The sequence below is a fragment of the Equus caballus genome, chromosome 16 (genome assembly GCF_041296265.1).
Source record: "Equus caballus isolate H_3958 breed thoroughbred chromosome 16, TB-T2T, whole genome shotgun sequence".
NCBI classification, from domain to species: domain Eukaryota; kingdom Metazoa; phylum Chordata; class Mammalia; order Perissodactyla; family Equidae; genus Equus; species Equus caballus.
Window position 1 is genome coordinate 12,245,516 of NC_091699.1, and position 17,704 is coordinate 12,263,219.

At 54.3% G+C, this 17,704-nt stretch overlaps 1 protein-coding gene and 1 long non-coding RNA gene across 5 annotated transcripts; one reads left to right on the plus strand and one right to left on the minus strand.

The window, feature by feature from the left end:
- Positions 1-454: 454 nt before the first annotated feature.
- On the minus strand, positions 455-2,558 carry DNAJB8 (DnaJ heat shock protein family (Hsp40) member B8). The gene has a single exon (XM_023619868.2). It carries the CDS (start codon positions 2,395-2,397, stop codon positions 1,714-1,716), a length of 684 nt encoding a protein of 227 aa, XP_023475636.1. The 5' UTR covers positions 2,398-2,558; the 3' UTR covers positions 455-1,713.
- Positions 2,559-2,593: 35 nt separating this feature from the next.
- On the plus strand, positions 2,594-10,503 carry LOC111768284 (uncharacterized). 4 transcript variants are annotated; one of them, XR_011426758.1, is made up of 7 exons: positions 2,600-2,757; positions 2,884-3,036; positions 3,240-3,527; positions 3,779-4,051; positions 7,783-7,834; positions 8,430-8,522; positions 10,220-10,503. It is a non-coding gene; the product is annotated as an uncharacterized lncRNA (long non-coding RNA). The 4 variants fall into 4 exon arrangements; XR_011426756.1 differs by having other exon boundaries at positions 2,616-2,757; positions 7,751-7,834; XR_011426755.1 differs by lacking the exon at positions 2,884-3,036 and having other exon boundaries at positions 2,594-2,757; positions 7,751-7,834.
- Positions 10,504-17,704: the final 7,201 nt, after the last annotated feature.

Consider the following 17,704-nt stretch of genomic DNA (forward strand, 5'->3'; position numbering starts at 1 on the left):
GGGGCTGAGCACAAAGTGGGATCAGAAGGTCTGAACAGAAGAGCTGTCACTTCCCTGAGGGCACCTGAGACTTCTCAGGCACTTTCTCATTAACACCTTCTGGTCACACAAAGCTTATGGCCCACTGAGACCTCCAGCTCCATGCCTACCCACTGCAGACCCATCCATGTCTCCCCAGTCTGCCTTCCTTCCTCTCTTTAAGCAGAATTATTATACTCACTCCAGTTTCAAGGGCTGGGCATCTTCTTATTTCTAATTGGGGCAACAGCTCTGGGCCTGCTCTCCTCCCCACTGAGTGTGTCTGAGAACATGAAGCCTGTGACTTTTGTGGCTCTTTTAAGCCTTGGTGCCAATATTGAGGACACAATGCTGAGGACAGAGCACCGTGGCCCAGCTGTAGAGACCTCATCCAGGCTCCCAGACAAACACATGCAAGTACATCCACACAGACACCTTCGTACAACCAGTATTTATCGAGTCCTACCATCCCCACACCCTGGGCTGCGCGCTGGGGATGAGCAATTGTCCAACAGAGCGCCTGTTTGGGAGGTAAGGTTACGGTCTAGTGAGGGAGCGGACTGTGCTCAAACCATCCTCCATGCTGCACAGACACTGCCAGAATGCCTTGGCTCCAGTCTCCCTCACGTAGGGCACTTGGGAAGTCATGCCACAGGGTCCCAGTCCTCAGGACACCTGCCAGGGGCCCTCGCGTGTCTGCAGTCTCGTCTGCCTCCAGCGGCTCCGTGCACCTCCTCTCCCACTTGCCCCCTGCCTGCAGCCCACAGAACCGCTCAAAGGACGGCCACCAGCGCCACAGCGCAGGGGCCCACCCCGGAGCACTGCCGGCAGCTGCTGCCCTCCTGCTCCTCCTCCACGCTGGGTGGCCTCGCTTTGGCCTGCCTGGGATGTCACCACATATATCCACAACACACACATCACACCACACACACACACACACACACATACATACCCACATACCGCATACACACACTCCCCACACCACAGCCAGAAACATGCGTCTACCTGCAAACACGAGCCCTGCCCCTCAGTGCCAGGTGTTGCTCTAGATTCTGGGACACAGCAAGGGGCCAGGCAGGTGCAGGCCCCACCCCCTGCATCTGCAGTGTGGTTGAGGAGGCACACGTCTGTCAAGGTGTCACACAGATGAACAAATAAGGGTCATGGAGAAGCAGGTGAGGGGGCTATGAGAAAGCAGAGTAGGGTAGGTGGGGAGCTAACTCAGAACAGGGGTGTCAAGGAAGGCCTCCTTGAAGAAATGACATTTGACCAAAGGCCTGAAGAGGAGTGGACATTCGCCAGGGGGAGCAGCATGCGTGAAGGTCCTGAGGCTGCAAGGCACTTGGTGCAGTGGAGGAACAGAGAGGAGGCCAGTAGGGCTGGAGCTCAGAGACTGAGGGTGGTGGGGCGGTGAGACGAGGCAGGTGGGCAGGGACTGGGTCACAGGGCCTGGTGGGGAGGACGAGGCCTGAGATCTTAATGCTTCGACCAGGGAGAGCCATCGAGGGTTTAAGCAAGGCCGGTAGCTGATGCAGTTTGTGAATCCCTGCGGGGCCCCGGAGGCTCCCCCACCGGCCCAGAAGGCACCGCCCGGAGCCCACAAACCGCCTGCGGGACCGGCGCCGCCCGCTCCCTCCCGGACAGAGGCGCGGCTGCGGAGCTCAGGCCCGTTTATTGGCGCGGCGGGCGGGGGGCTCACTTGCCGCCCACCCGCTGGAGCTGCTCCTTGCCGTCGATGGTGACCGACGTGAGCTGGCCGTCCTCCTCCACCTCCACGCGCTCCTGCCCGTTCTCCACGATGCGCTTGGTGGTCACCTTGCGCCCGTTGACCATCTCGGTGGAGGACACCACCGACTTGAAGCGGGAGCTGCCGGCGCCCGGGCCCCCGCAGGACGCGGCCGAGGAGGCGGCGCGGCCCGAGGCGCCGCGGCCCGGGCCGTCGAAGGCCGAGAAGGCCTCCAGGAAGGCGGGGAACTCGCCGAAGCCGGCCGCCAGCACGCCGCGCAGCCCCGCGCCGCGGCCCGTGCGCTCGCCCGGCGGGCCGTCCCACAGGTCGAAGGAGAAGGGGTCGAGGCCGCCGAAGAACTCGCGGAAGATGTCCTCGGGGTTGCGGAAGGGGTAGCCCGCGCCGAAGGGGCCGCGCGCGGGGCCGCCCGCCCGCCCGCCGCCGGCGCCCGCGCGGTCGTAGAGCGAGCGCTTCTTGGCGTCGGACAGCACCTCGTAGGCCTCGGACACCTGCTTGAACTTCTTCTCGGCCTCCTCCTTGTCGTCGGGGTTCTTGTCGGGGTGCCAGCGCAGGGCCAGCTTGCGGTAGGCCTTCTTGATGTCCTCCGGGGAGGCGCTGGCCGCCACCCCCAGCACCTCGTAGTAGTTGGCCATGCGGGCGGCCGGCGGGGCTCGGCCTGGCGCGGCGCGGACTGTGCGGGCCGCCGGCTACCTGGTCATAGCCCCGGCCTCGGCACGCACGGACGGCGCCTCCGCGGAGAGGGGCGGCGAGGGGAGGGGCGCTGCCCGCGGCCGGCGGCCCGCAGAGCCGCGGCCTTTGTGACATCAGCCCCTGGGCGGGACGCAGCCCGCACGTGACGCCGGCTGCTGGCGGAGCCCCTGGGAGCCGAGGCGCGGAGCCGGGGTCAGCCACGCGAGCCAGGCCCAGCCCGCGACAAGGCCGGCAACAGCGGCCGGGGGAGGGGAGCGAGGCTTCTGGGGGGACATCCACCTAGCCCAATGGCTGTGTAGTGGGTATGGAGTGAGGGGCCCCAGGGGGTCTGGCAGGGGAGGGTGGGGGCAGCAGTTCATTCTTCTTGTGCCCCATTATCCTGTCAGACCTTCAGAGGCGAGTCCCACAAAGGCGGGGATGTTTGTCAGTTTCTAGGACGGTGCCTGGCAATCAGTAAACAATTATTGAATGAATGAGCCTCAGAGACATGCAGCAGTGTGCTCAAGGTCACACAGCAAGTCGGTGAGAGACAGGGAGGCTGTAGTAGACAGCAATTATAAGAAGCACTGCACTCAATTCTGGTAAGAAAAATGGGGATTGATAATGAGTATAGATTAGTGAGTGTAGTAAGCTGAATGGTGGCCCCCAAAAGATGTGTCCCTGTGCTAATCCTCCCAACCTGTGAGCACGATGTTATTTGGAAAAAGGGTCTTTGCAGATGTAGTTAAATTAAGGATCTCAAGATGAGATCATCCTGGCTCATCTGGGTGGGCCCCAAATCCAGTCGCAGGTGTCCTTATAAGAGACATGCTGACAGACACACTGAGAGAAGAGGAGAAGGTCATGGGAAGATGGAGGCAGAAAAGAGTGACGCAGGGCAAGGAAAGCTGACAGTCACCAGAAACCAGAAGGAGCGAGAAAGGACCCTCCCTTAGAGCCTCGGAGGGCACCCAGCTCTGCCGACACCTTGATCTGGGACTGCGACCTCCAGGACCCGGAGAGAATCCGCTTCTGTTGTTCTAAGCCCCCAGTTTGAGATAATTTGCTATGGCAGCCCTAGGCAACTAATAAGGTGAGTGAGGTAACCACAGGTTCCCAGCGTTTGCGTTTCTTTAATTCTTCTTCTAACGCTGGATCATGTTTAGAAATAGCAGTTAACAACACTGATTCACGTCTGTTCCTGCCTTCCCCTCACCCCACGCCTGTTAAGGTGGAAAACATGCGAAGCTACCTCCTAACCTGTTTGGATCACCAAGCCTAACTGAAACAGCACTCCTCTTCTCTCCCTTCCTCCCCGCTTCGCTCCCTTCTTCCTTTCCCTAGTCCTTGTCCCTGTCTATCGCTCTCCCTCTCTCTTTCCCTTTTCCCTCAGTGCTCGTTGGTGCTAGGTCCAGGCACCTCGCAGGGGTCAGCAGCTTCTAACCAACCCCGAATGCCAAGAGGAAGGAAAGCAGAATCTGGAGACACTCTGCAAACCCAACCTAGAGTGAGCAGTGCCGCTGCCCTCACACCTTCCCAGAGCAGGAGCCGCCCTGTGCCCCACAGCCGTCCACCCGCGCAGGCTAACAGACCCAGCACGTGTGCCGGGCGAAGGAGGTGAATGGCAGGATAACTCCACCGGGTGTGGCTACCGATGGAAATGTCTGTATTTCTGTCACCAGATTTCTGTCACTGTAGTCAGAACCAGTTCTTGATGGGCTTGTCCACTGGAGCTGGAGAAGGATGCTTATGCTTCACAGTTCTCCATGACGATGGTGGCGCTGGGAGCGCTGCTGACTGCAGTGCCTGTGGCGAAAGCGACAAAAGGGGCTGTGTGTGGTGTTGGATAAGGCACCATTAATGCAGTCAAGGTGATTGAGGTAGCAGTATTGTGGAGGCAGCGGTGATGGCAGGACAGTAATTGTGGTGGTGCTAGTGGAGGTGATGGTGACACTGGTGGTGACAGTAGTAATGCGTGTGGTGGAGAGAGTAACTTGCGGTGGTGGTGGTGGTGGTGGTGGTTATGGTAACGATGGAGGGGATGGTGATTGTGAGACGGGTGGTGGTAGAGGTGGTGTTGGTGATGGTGGAGGCGTGATGGGGAGGTGATGGAAATGGCTACTAGTGGAGCTCTTGGCGTGGCTGGAGGTGGCGGTGGCGGTGGCGGTGATGAAGGCAGTGAAGTAGAAGGTGCGTGTCGTATAGCTTTGGTGCAGTAACCACCCCCACATCTCAGCAACTTCTGACAGACTGTTCTGGCCTGCTTTTCTTGTTAGCAGCCATTGGTCAGCCACTGGGGCTTCAACTCACATGTTGTCTCATTCTGGATCCCAGGCTGAGGGAGCAGCTCTGAGGATGCGAGTAAGAGCTGGTAGAAACTTGGGACGCCTCTTAAAACTTCTGCTGGGATGTGCAGTATGTCACGCTTGCTCATGTCACGTGGTCCAGGCCACTGTCAACGGGGTGGGAATGGTACTCTTTCAGGAAGGTTCTGCAAGTCTCAAGCAACAGCTGGAGAGGCACAATGCCCTTATAGGGAAGAAAGAGTGGGCTATACTGCAGGCTGCTGCAGGTGATATTGGGGTGACAGAGGCGGTGGTAATGATGGCGCCAGTAGAAACAGTGGTGGTGGCAATGGGAGTGGTGGTGGTGATGGTGGTGACGGTTAGGTGGCAGGAACTGTGACAGTAATGGAGGATGGTGGGGATGCTGAAAGTGGTGGGAATGACATGCTGGTGGCAGTGACAGAGCGCTATAGCAATGGTGCTGGTGGTGATGGTGATATATTGAGGGGGGGTGTTCTGGGTTTTCTGATGCTAACTCAGCATTACCACCACCACCTCCTATGGTCTCCTCTGCATACTAGAAAACTCTGGAAGATTTTCCAGAATCTCCTTACCCAAATGACTCCAGGTTAGAGTCTGCCAATGCAGGAGGTTTGGAAAGGAAAAAGAAAGGGGCAGCTGCCGGCAGATGACAACCAGGAGGTTTGCAGCAGCTTCTGGGCAATCTTCTGAGAAGTCCTGCTTCAGAGCTGCAGGCTTCACCTCACCCCGCGCTTATTAAGGGGAAGCTTATGGGAATATTGTGAGATTCCGGCAGCTTCCAGGCAAGCTCATGAGATCCACTCACTTTGGACCCACAGGCTGAGGCCATCAGCGGTGACTTGCTTCCCTGACCTTATTCCACCAGGTCGTCAAGTGGTTGTGGAAACGTGTATGAAATGTCTTCATACACAGCAAATAACTGTGTACATGTGATCATGGTGACGGTGACTCAGATGAAAGTGGTGGTAGTGTGGAATGTGGGCATAGTGATAATGGTGACAATGCAGATGGTAGTGATAATGGGATGTCAGAGGTGGAGATGACACCGGTGGTGGAAGAGGTAGAGGTAACGGTGAGTCTGGCTGAGGTAGACGTAGTGGTGGTGGTGGTGATGATAGAGGAGATGATGGAGGTGACGAGGAAGGTGGTGGCAATAGGGACGTTGGTTGAGGTGGAGATGCAAATCGTGGTAACGATAATAGTGATCTTGGTAATGATGGTAATAATGGCGGTCATGATAGTGGTGACATTGGTTGAGGTAAATATGGTGGTGGTGATGGTAGTGATGCTGGTGGTGGTGGTGATGGTAATGATGGGCATATTGGTGGTCATGGTAATGCAGATACTGGTTGAGGTGGAGATGGTGGTGGAGATGATGGTGGAGATGGTGTGATGATGAGGAAGGTGATATCAGAGGCAGGATGATGGTAGTAGTGATGGAAGTGGTGGTCATGGTGATGATAGTGATGGTGGTGATGCTGGTAATAGGGATGGTAATGATGGTCATAGTAATGGTGATGCTGGTTGAAGTGATGGAGGTCGTGTCAGAAGTGGGACGTGGTAGTGGTGATGGGAGTGGTGGAGTGTTAATAGTTAATAGTGATGTGATGCGATGCGATGGTGATACTGGTTGAGGTTGTGGTCACAGTGGGGTTGATGGTAATAATGATGGTGGTGATGATGGTGGAGGTAGGGATGATGGTGTGTTTATGGTGGTGGTGATGGGGTGATGTGATATTGGTGAGAGGGTTGGTGACAGTGGCATCGCTACAAGTGAAGCCTGAGGGTCCCATAAAAATGTAATCGGGAGAGCGTGTGAGTGGTTACAATAAAAGACAAGGGACCCAGGATGATGAGATGCCCAAGAATCCTACGGAGGGTTCACCCCAAACCCAAGGTCCCCTCTCTCTGCCTTGCCTGAGACTCTGATGCTGGCCTCCACTGTCCTCCAGGGAGGAACTTTTTTCTGGCCACTGTTGATTCCAGAGCCCCTCAGTAGGTTCTCTGCCCTGCTCTGAGCCCAGGCCCTCTGCTCAGCCTGAGACCCCATCCTGGGGTGGTCGGTAGGAGGCAGGTGGGCTGGGGACAGGGCTGGAGACTCCATCGTATCCCCTGGGTTCGGGGCTGTCCCAGAGCACAGAGAGCAGACCACTCAGTAGGACTCATGGTGATGGGCACAGCACGTGGAGGAGAGCCCAGCTCCTCACTGCCAAAGGCGCCTGAGGATGGAGAGCCCCCACCCCGGGTACCAGGGCTGGGGGCAAACTCCCCACAAGGAAGGCTTGGAACTTGGTGGCAGCATGCAGAGGTCATTTCCTCTGCTGCAAAGGATTCAGACTGGTGTCTTCTGAGGTCCTTAAGCTGAAAGTGTTGGTGGAGACCAGTGGGAGCAGCAGGGGCCTCTGGGTGTCTCCACAGGGCCTCATGGAGGAACAGGCATGAGCAGGCGTGAGCCGCAGCCCGGGCTGCACTCTTGCTGTTCCGTCACTTTCGCTCTCTGGGCCTCTCTGCCCTCGTTTGCCAGTCGGGTGGCAAAACTCCTTCTGTTTGGGCTTCCTCCCCTCTTAGGCCCGGCCTAAAGCCAGCCCCATGAGTCACGGCCTGGGAAGAGGAAGGTGACCAGGTGATCTTGGGAGCCTGACCCAGTGCACAGGGAGGCCCAGAGAGGGCAGAGCCCACCCAAGGTCACACAGTGGTCCCAGGAACCCCCCCAGGGCAAGCTGATGGAGGCTGATTAGGCAGCCAATTGGTATTCTGAGCAGCCAGAGGCCCTTCTCTGTCTCTGTAATTAATGGAGTGGCTTTTTAAAAGGATTCTAATCACCCCGATCCTATCTGCTTATCACTAGCGTCCCTAATTAGATGATCCTGGCAGTCACTGCTAATTCCCTGCAGCCCCGCGCAGCCCTGCCCCACCCAGGGCAGCCACCCCACCCCCACAGTCCACCCCGGCTGGCCAGATGGGCGGTTGGGGCCTTCTCTCCCCTCAGGGTCCCTGGTTCTCTAACTGCATTACCTTCAGGATGGATGGGCGACAGCGATGGATCGATGGGCCACTGGATGGACAGTGACAGGTGAGTGAAGGGACCGAATGATGGACAGCTGTAAGGGTGGATGGATGGATGGACAGGCAGACTGACAGCTTCAGTGCTTGGCGTGTCAAGTCAGACATCTCACCGTTTACTAGCTGTACGTTTTTGGTGAAGTCACCTAACGTCTCTGTGCCTCAGTTTCCTCATCCTATCTGTAAAATGGGGATAACAATAGTATCTTCCTCATAGAGTTGCTGTGAGGACAGCTTAGAACAGAGGAAGAGCTGTGTGTACTTGTTTGTTAGCACAGTGATGGCAATGTTGCTAATAGGTGGATAGGTAGGTGAGTAGATTGGTGGCTTGAAGGACAGACTGACAGATGAGTGAAAGGAAGGAGTGGTAGATGGACAGGTCTGTGGAAGAATGGGTGGACGGGCAGATGGACATACACATTGGTGGGCTGATGGGGAGCTGGTCAGGTGGTGGGTTACTAGAGAGGAGGAAGGGATGGTGAGCACTCAGTGCCAGACAGCGAGGCAAGGGAAGTGGGGGACAGCCTCTCTTCTCCAGAGATGCCAGGACGATCTCAGCTCATGTCCCAACACAGACCTGGCTCAGACCTGCTTTCCTTCCCCAGGACGTCCAGGAAAGCCTCCTGCTCAACCCTCCTAGCCACTGGTGACAAGCACCCACTGGGTCCCTGGGGTCCTTCCCTCCGATCCTGACCCAGGTAACGTCCTTCCTGGTGGTGGCCCATGTGGTCTCTGGAGGCTCAGATCTAGCCTCAAGTGGAGCTTTCCTGCCCAAACGAAGATGCATTTGTGTGACCCTCTGAGTTCCAAGGTATACCAGCCCATTCAGACGGCCGCTCTGCCCTCCCCACCGGCCATGCCCTACTCCCCAGGCCACCCCTGCCTGGAGCAACCTTGGGCCGGGCTCTGATTCCGGTTCCAACAGCTGGTCCTAAGCCTCCAGGAGGATTCAACCCCCAGAGCCTCCCCACGGACCTGTGGGCCTCTGCAGCTTCTAGGATGAGGGGCTTCCTGTGTCTTTCTGGAAAGAGTATAGAAGAAAGAAACCTGAAGTATCTTCCAGAGTCAAGGCCTGCATGCATATGCATACATTCACACCAGCGGACATCCACTCATTTATCCATCTACATATCCACCCGCCCTTCTACCCTTCCACCCATCCACCTATCCACCCATCCACCCATCCATCCATCCATCCATCCACTTACCCATCCATCCATCTATCCATCCATGCATCCATCCGTCTACCCATTCACTCACCCATCCATCCACTTACTCATCCATCCACCCATCTATCTATCCATCCATCCACCCACTCACTCATCCATTTATCCATCCATCCCACACGTTTCTTGAGCTCCTTTCCACACACGTGCTGTGTGCCAGGTGCTGCAGGTCTGCATGCCAGTGAGCACACTAGACAGGGCCTTGCCCTCCTGGAGCTGATGTCTAGTTGGGGAGATACAAGAAACTGATAACACATGAACATTTAATATAGTGTCAGGTAGTGAGAGGTGCCATGGAGAAAACCAAAGCAGAAAGAGGGCTCAGAGCGAGGAGGCTTCCCTTTTAGACAGGATAGCCAGATAGGGTACCCAGCACCTCCACATGCATGCTCAGCACCCATGCCCCACGCATGTGTGCATCCCTTACACACATGCACACAAGCATGCACAGTCCCCCTACAAGGCCTGCAGCCCTGCTGTGCCTGGGGATTGGGGCACAGTGTCTCCAAAGGTGCCCCTGCCAGCCCCAGCTAGGGTTCAGTGGGTCAGCTGGAGCAGGGCCTGGGTGGCTTGGATGGAATTCACTATTCAGATCCACAGGTCTTTCCTGTGCTGGTCTGCATGGGGGCTGGAAGCAGGGCTGTGTCAGCTGTGTCCCCCCTGCCCCCGGCCCCAGGGAACTCCCCATCCCAGGCTGTGAGACAGGGAACAGAGACACGCAAACATGTGAACGCAGCTGCAGCAAGCATTGGAGGGAGAGGTGACACTGTCTGGGGCCTCTGAGAAGGCTGGTCAGAGGAGACCACCCCTGGCAGGCCTCACAGAGGGTGGTTCCGGCAGGGTCTGCTGGGAGGGGCAATGTTGGTCCTTAGTCTTGGCCTCACACACGGAAGGCCATGGATTTAGACACTGGGTATCCTTTCCAAATGAAGCAAGTCGCTCTCTTGGAATAAATAACATTTCAAGGTGGGAAGAAGATGTTCATCGTGCAACTGTGAGCACGTGCAGCATTTTCAGACCTCACCGTCCTGGCTGTATTATGAATTAATCTCTTTCTAAACCAGTGGTTCTCAACGGGGACAATCCTCCCTCCCCAGGGGACATTTGACAATGACTGGGGACATTGTCAATTGCCATGACTCGGGGAGGTTTGCTATTTCATCTTGTAGGGTGAGCCAGGATGCTGCTAAACCTCCTACAATGCACGGGACAGCCCTCAGCACAGAGAAGGCCCGGCTCAAGTGCCAACAGTCCTGAAGCCGAGAGCCCCGGTCCACAGCCTGCGTCATCGTTTGATGAGCTCAGCTACGTTGGATGTGTATTTGTAGTGGGCCAAAGGCATTCATCTCTTTAACGTGAACATTGAAAACACACAAGCGTTTAGTGATTTATTTAGTTTATTTTTTAAAATTTACTTATTTATTTATTTATTAATAAAGTGGAAACCGTGAAACGTGAGAGTGGTTCCACACAGATGGAACAGCGAGCGCAAAGCTTCGGTGCAATGGGAGAGCACACAGCTGTAGTCCAGTGTGCCTGGGACTGAGGAGACGGTGAGGGGCGCAGGCTGAAGAGAACCAGGGGCTGCAAGGGTCGTGCAAGCCTTAGATGCCAGCCCAAGAGCTTGGGTCGTGTCCTGGGCTGGGGAGCCCTTGGGAAGATTTGAAACGGGGGGGAGGACGTGATCAGTTGCATGTTCTAGAAAGATCCCTCCACAGCAATGCGGTTCAGTGTCATACCCAACAAACTGGCAGAAATGGAAAAGTCTGGCATTACCAGGTGTTGGCAAGGATGTGGAGGCACTGGAATTCCCATGCCCTGCTGGTGGAAACGTAAACTGGAACAACCAGTTTGGAAAATTCTTTGGCCTTAACTTGTAGGTGTGAGGGTGCCAAGGCCCTTGACTCAGTAATTCCACTTCTAGGCTTATCCCTCCAGAGAAGCCCTCACGCTTGGAAATGGGAGTAAAAACACCCAGTGCTGCTCTGTTTATAGTAGAAAATGAGAGAAGGGGCAAATATATTGTTATAGCTACACAATAGACTATTATACTGCTGGGCTGGCCCCGTGGCCGAGTGGTTAAGTTCGTGCGTTTGGCTTCTGGCAGTCCAGAGTTTCGCCGGTTCGCATCCTGGGCACAGACATGGCACTGCTCATCAAGCCATGCTGAGGCAGCATCCCACATGCCACAGCTAGAAGGACCCACAACCAAAAATGCACAACTATGTACCGGGGGACTTTGGGGAGAAAAAGGAAAAATAAAATCTTTTTTTTTAAAAAAAAAGAATATTATACTGCAGTGAAAAAGGAATGAACAAGAACTCGTGTTAGTGTGACTGAATGTCACAAACGTGATGGTGAGCAAAAAAAGTAAGTCACAGGAAAACATCTGTTATGACACCATTTATATAAAGTGTACAAACATGCAGAAGAATTTGGCCTGTGGTTTAAGGATTCGTACATATGTAGTAAAAGTATAACATGCACGGGAGTAATGAAGTCCTGGCCACCTCTGTGGTGGGAGGCATGGAGGCCACAGGCTCAGGAGGGTAATGTTTTCTTTCTTCAGCTGGGCTGAGGGGGTGTCAGAGGGACTGTAAGCTGCCTCCATTCTCCTGCCTCCGGGTGTTCGTGCCCTGGAGGGTGGGCAGGACCTGTGGCTTGTGTGTAACCAACAGCATACAGCAAAGGCGATGGGATGCCGTTCCCGCTGTGGGAGGTCCTGTTGGCTGATTCTCTCACAGTCTCTGTTGCCGGCTTTGAAGGAGCGCGCGCCGAGAACCCCACAGCTGCGACGAAATGAATTCTGCCGAAACCTGAGGGTGCTGGGAAGCAGACTGCTCTCCGGTCGAGTCTCTGATGAGAAGCCAGCCCTGGTCGACCCCTTGACTGCAGCCTTGTGGGACCCAAAGCCAAGACCCAGCTACGCTGTGCCTGGGCTTCTGACCCATAAGACCAGGAGACAGTAAACGTGTGTGATTTTCAGCTAAGTGTGTGGCAATTTGTTATGCAGCCTAGAAAACTAATCCTGGGGGTACCGTGGTGTGTGTTATATTAGTAACTATATTTTTGGATATCTGAAGTATTTCATAATTGAAATGGAAAGGGTAAGAAAGATCCCCCTGGCAGAATGGACAGGCTGTGGGGCTGGATCCTGAGGCCGGGGAGGAGGGTGGTGTGACAGAACAGGTGAGGGGGTGGAGCGGGGCGTGTGAGGTGAGGATGGGTCCCAGGGGATGATGTGAGGGATGGTGTGTGTAGGAAAGACCCCTCCATCTCTGCATCCTGAGCAAAGGGAGGGCCCATCCCGCAGCCCCTGAAAGCCTGGGAAACCTGGCTCACAGCTGCACCCCCACCCTCACCCCCCCGCCATCAGCACAGCCAAGCCTGGGGGGAGGGCGGGGAGGAGGAGCAAGGGCGGCATTTTCCCAGGGTTCCCTAGGGAGCCCCAGTGTGGGCTGGGGGAGGGACAGATGGAGTGGTGGGAGGAAGCAGCTGGGTACCAAGTCTTCTCTCCAGGGAGGTGACCCTCAAGTCCAGCCTGTGTGCCAGTGGGAGAGATCCTGTCCTACCCCTTTCCATCCCTGCCCACACTGGTCCTCAGTTTCCCCAGCTGTACCGGAAGGATGACCTGTGAGGACCTTGCCTGGTTGGGGGCAGGATCGGGGGATGTGCTGAATGCACATACTAACTAGCCAGGGCGTCCTTCTGGCTGTCCCAGGGACCCTGAGAGCCTTAGGTGCTGTGGGGGCAGAGGAACAGAAAGAGCAGGCAACTTGTCCAGGGTCCCCAAATCCCCCAGTCTTCTAGGAGTGGAGGAGGGCATGAGGGCTCAGTCTGAAGCCCAGTGGGCTGAAATGCGATCTCCTTGCTGGGTAGGCTCTCCAAGGACTGAGGACCCTCTGCCTTCCTCATATCATCCTTACAACAAGCTCTAAAGGTGGGATCTTGCTTTACTGATGAGTCAGGATTCAGAGAGGCTAAGCCACTTGCTCAAGGCTGCACAGCAAGGGAAAGGCAGGTCTGTCTGCTCCACAGTCAGGCCTGAGTGACATTGGTGGGGACTGAGGAGGCCCCGAGGGGCCCAAGGGAGGCAGACTCAGATAAGGCTTTCCCTAGGATCCTTGACTGGGGTTTTGAAGGATAAAGAGAGTTCTCCAGGCAGATCTGAAGTGGAGAATACCCCAAGGGAGCGAGACCAGTCAGGGACAAGATAGAGAAAACAGGTTTTTGTTAATGATTCTTTATTTTTTACATTACATAGTCATGACACATTAAAATAATAGCACAAGTGTATAAAGTGAAATGTTCTCTCTTCCACCCTCAATCTGTCACACTTCCTGGAACTAACAGCTATTATTCATTAGGTATATATCTTCCCAGATATTTTTCTATATTTACGCAAATATTTTTAAAACAACAAAAAAAGCCGTGCTTTATACATTGTTCACAATTTGCTTTTTTCAAAAATCTGCACTTGTGCTTTTCTTGCCCTGGTGTTTCTAGGAGGTGTGCCTGCGGAGGGCTCCCCGGGCCAGAGAGCAGTGGTGTCTGGGTCAACATTCCCACCAATGGCCCCCAGGCCTCTTGTGCACGTCTGCGAGCCTTTCCTATTGTTGCTAGAGGAGAGGTAGGAGGGGCCTCCATGTTTAATTTGCATGTATTTAGTCACTCCTGAGGCTGAGCGCCTGTCCTGTCTGAACGTTTCCCCTGCCATTTACTTACACTTCTATTGGGAAGGACGCCTCTGTGTAGCCTTTGCCTGGCTTTGTCTTTTTGTGGGTGGGCAGGGTGTATTTATATTATTTGTTGCATTTTTGTATTTTGAGTTTGTTGGTACTTTGCAAAATTACCTGCCATTCTGCAAAGATTATTTTACTATATTAATCTTTTTTTTTTGTGGTGAGGAAGATTGGCCCTGAACTAACATCTGTGCCAGTCTTCCTTTATTTTGTACGTGGGACACTGCCACAGTGTGGCTGACAGGTGGCGTAGGTCCGCGCCCAGGATCCGAACCTGAGAACCCCGGGCCACTGAAGTGGAGCACATGAACTTAACCACTATGCCACTGGGCTGGCCCCCAATGATATTAATCTTATCATTAAAGTTATTAAATCTCTTTACGGACTATTTGGAAAATGGGGAAGAAAAGAAGGAAAAATCATTTGTCACGTTTGTTAACAATTGGTGAAAATTCTTTCCACCTCCATGCTGTAATTACTGTTGTCATCGTGTTACACGTTTCTGTTCTGTGACCCAGCTCTAAGAGCGTAACTTTCAGGAGGCATTTAAAGGCTTTCTAGTGGATGTCCTATAATTCTCACACCTCCCTCCCTTTTTTATTGTGGTAAAATACGCATAACATAAAATTGACAGTCTTAACCATTTCTAAGTGTACAGCTCAGTGGCATTGAGCACATTCGCTTTCTGTGCAGCCATCACCACCATGCACCTCCAGAACTTTTCCATCTTCCCACACTGCAGCTCTGTCCCCATGAAACACCAACTCCCCAGCCCCTCTCCCAGCCCCTGGCAGCCCCCATTCTACTTTCTGTCTCCACAGATTTGGCTGCTCTGGGTACCTCATGAAAGTGGAATCAGGGGGCTGGCCCCAAGGGCAAGTGGTTAAGTTCATGCACTCTGCTTCAGCGGCCCAGGGTTTCATTGGTTCGGATTCTGGGGGCAGACCTAGCACCGCTCATCAGGCCATGCTGAGGTGGCGTCCCACATGCCACAACCAGACGGACCCACACCTAGAATATACAATTATGCACTGGGGGGCTTTGGGGAGAAGAAAAAAAAGAGAAGAAAAGATTGGCAACGGATGTTAGCTCAGGGCCAATTTAAAAATAAAAAAAGTGGAATCATACACTATTTGTCCTTTTGTGATTGGTTTATATCGTTTAGCATAATGTTCTCAAGGTGCATGCATGTTGTAGCCGGCGTCAGAATTTCCTTCCTTTCTAAGGCTGAATCATATTCCGTTATATGTACAGACCACGGTTTGTCTGTCCATTCACCTCTCGATGGGCACTTGGGTTGCCTCCATCTCGTGGCTGCTGTGACTGATGCTGCCGTGAACATGGTGTACAAATGTCTGTTCGAGTCCCTGCTTTCGACTCTTTTGGGGGTATACTCTCATCACGTCCTTTTGTTGAGCGTTTAGGTTGTATCCAGTCTCGGTTTTATAATCACGTCCCAAACATCTCTGTGTCAGAGCTTCTTGCAACAGCTGTTTGCATCGTGACTCTACATTCGAGTCTTGGAACTGGAGTGGTCTCAGAGCTTGTTCCACAAGCTCTATCCCAGACCGCCCGACTGCTCCCCCGCGGCTGCGGAGCCTGGCGCCTCGCGTGGCAATAACTTTTCTTTTCCCTCTTTGGTTCCTAGAAAGGCTGAAGTTAACCTTGAGGTTTGCAGTGTCCCTCTGCCAGTTTCTCTGTGGGGGAACCAACCTCGGGGATCCAGCAGAGTAGGTTGCAATGGTTGGCTTCAGGACTAACTCCTTAATAAATCTTGAATGTGTCATAGGATGTACTGATGATATCAGGACTCAAAGTCAGTGTCCCCAAGACCCAGGCAGGCATAGGTATGAGGGGCCGGGTAGAGACGGAGGCAGGACTTCATGAGGAAAGAGATGCAGAGATGGCCCTGCAGACACACGGGGCCAGAACTTTTGCCAAATTTTAAGTGAATCCTGTAATTTAAAATCATTTGCAACTCTTTCATAGTTTTGCAAAACATCATGCAGCCCAAACAAAACTTGTCTGCTGGCTGGATAAGGCCACATGCTGCCGGGTTTAGATCTCTGAGTAGGTGTTCACCTAGCAAGATGCTAACCAGCAGTGGTGCACTCCACTTGATTGAATAGCCCTCCACCCTTGCATTGATTCAAGATGGCTCCTTTATCACCTGTTATCTTGTCAATAATAAGATCTGTTTCAGGCGTACTGAGTCTGAGTCATTGATCTGCTTATTCTTACAGCAGAACCACAATGTTTGAATGATTGTGATCATAGAATCTTGCTTAATATTGGAAAGCATTACACACACACACACTCCTCGCTCTATTTTCCCCAATTTTCTGACTTGTTCTCTGGTATTGTTAGTTTTTCCAGATAATGTTTGGGACCATTTTATCATTTTGCCTAAAAAAAAAACCCAAAACAAAAAAACCACCCAGTGGACTTTTGCTCTCCTGTCTAGTATTATAAACTTGTACAGTATCAGCCCGCTGGCTTCAGGAGCGTCTCACGCTGTTTGTCTTCTTTCCCGCCTTGCCCCGGGTGAGTTTGTCCTTCCGTTCCCTCAGGGGGATGGCAGGCATTCCTCCCCAGTCTTATTCCCCTGGGGCAGTGTCCATCCTGTGGCCCGGGGACCAGGAGGGCTGTTCTCTTCTCTACTCCCAGCAGCGGGTCACCAGGAGGCAGGAGGGACTTCTGAAGGACGGAGCTGGTCTCCAAGAATTACAAAGGGGGTTTGGTTTCTTCCTACAGAAAATGAAAGAAGTCAGGGCTCTGGAAGTGTCCTAGCAGAAGGCAGGGAGGAAGGGGCCTGGGCCAGCCAGCCCCACCTGGGTGCAAACAGATGGAACAAAGGCGCTCCCACCCCAGGCGTCCTGGCGCCAGGCCCCGCAGAATCCGAAAGGCGCCGTCACCCTGCTAACAAGGCCTCTGGCGGCAGCGCTGGGCCTGCCTGCCTGCCTGCCCTGCCCGGGAGCTTTAAGGCCACAAAATCGAAATTGTTCGCCCTCTCAATGTCTCTGGGCAGTGGGAGTCGTCGTTAGGAGCTGCTGGTTTGTGGAGGAGGGAACAGAAGCTGTGGGAGGAGCCCGGAGCTTGGTTCTGCTGCTCAGAAGTGAGTTGCTAGGACTTGAACCTAGGGCCCCACAGGGCCAGCATGCTTCCCGCCTCCACACCGTCCCCACCACCACAGCCTGGCCAGCTGCGGCCGCGCCTGTCAGAAACAGCCCCTGCCTCCCCGAGTTCCCTGGCAGCGGAGAGCTCTCATTCACCAGAGCCAGATCTTTGTATTTTATCCACCCCCTGGCACCAAGCACAGAGGGGCTCAGTAAACGTCTGCGAGATGACAGACGAATCTGTCAGGCTGACGTTTGCGAAGCACCTACCACAGGCCTGCAAGAAGCCATGGGGACTCAAGAGTGACAAGACAGACACAGTCCCCACTCTCTTGGACCTGACACTGCAAGGAGAGGAGCCACACATCTGCTTGTTTCTTGCTGTTGCCCCTGGTGCCCTCCACAGGGCCTGACACTGGGCCCGCCAAAAATGTGGGTTGGCAGAGGGAAGGCAGTAAGAGCAGGGGAGTACCAGAGAACACGGGGGCCTCTTTCAGTGCTCATTCCAGGCTCTGGGTTCTGGCCTCCAGGTCCTGAGCCACAGTGCAGGCTCTGGGCTCCATGTCCTGGGTCCTCAGTTCTGGGTTCTGAGCTCCAAGCTCTAGGATTCGGGGGTCCACACTCAGGGTGCCTGGCCCCATGCTCTGAGATCTGGTTTCTGAGGTCCAGGTTCTGGGCCCCAGTCTCAGTTCGTGGATGTGGGTTCTGGATTCTGAGCTCCAAGGCCTAAGTTCTGGATTCGGGGGTACGGGCTCTGTGTTCTGGTTCTGAGTTCTGGTGTACAGACTGTAGACTC

Excerpts from the sequence above, each read along its gene's own strand:
- DNAJB8 (XM_023619868.2), bottom strand. The coding sequence starts at position 2,397 with ATGGCCAACTACTACGAGGTGCTGGGGGTGGCGGCCAGCGCCTCCCCG.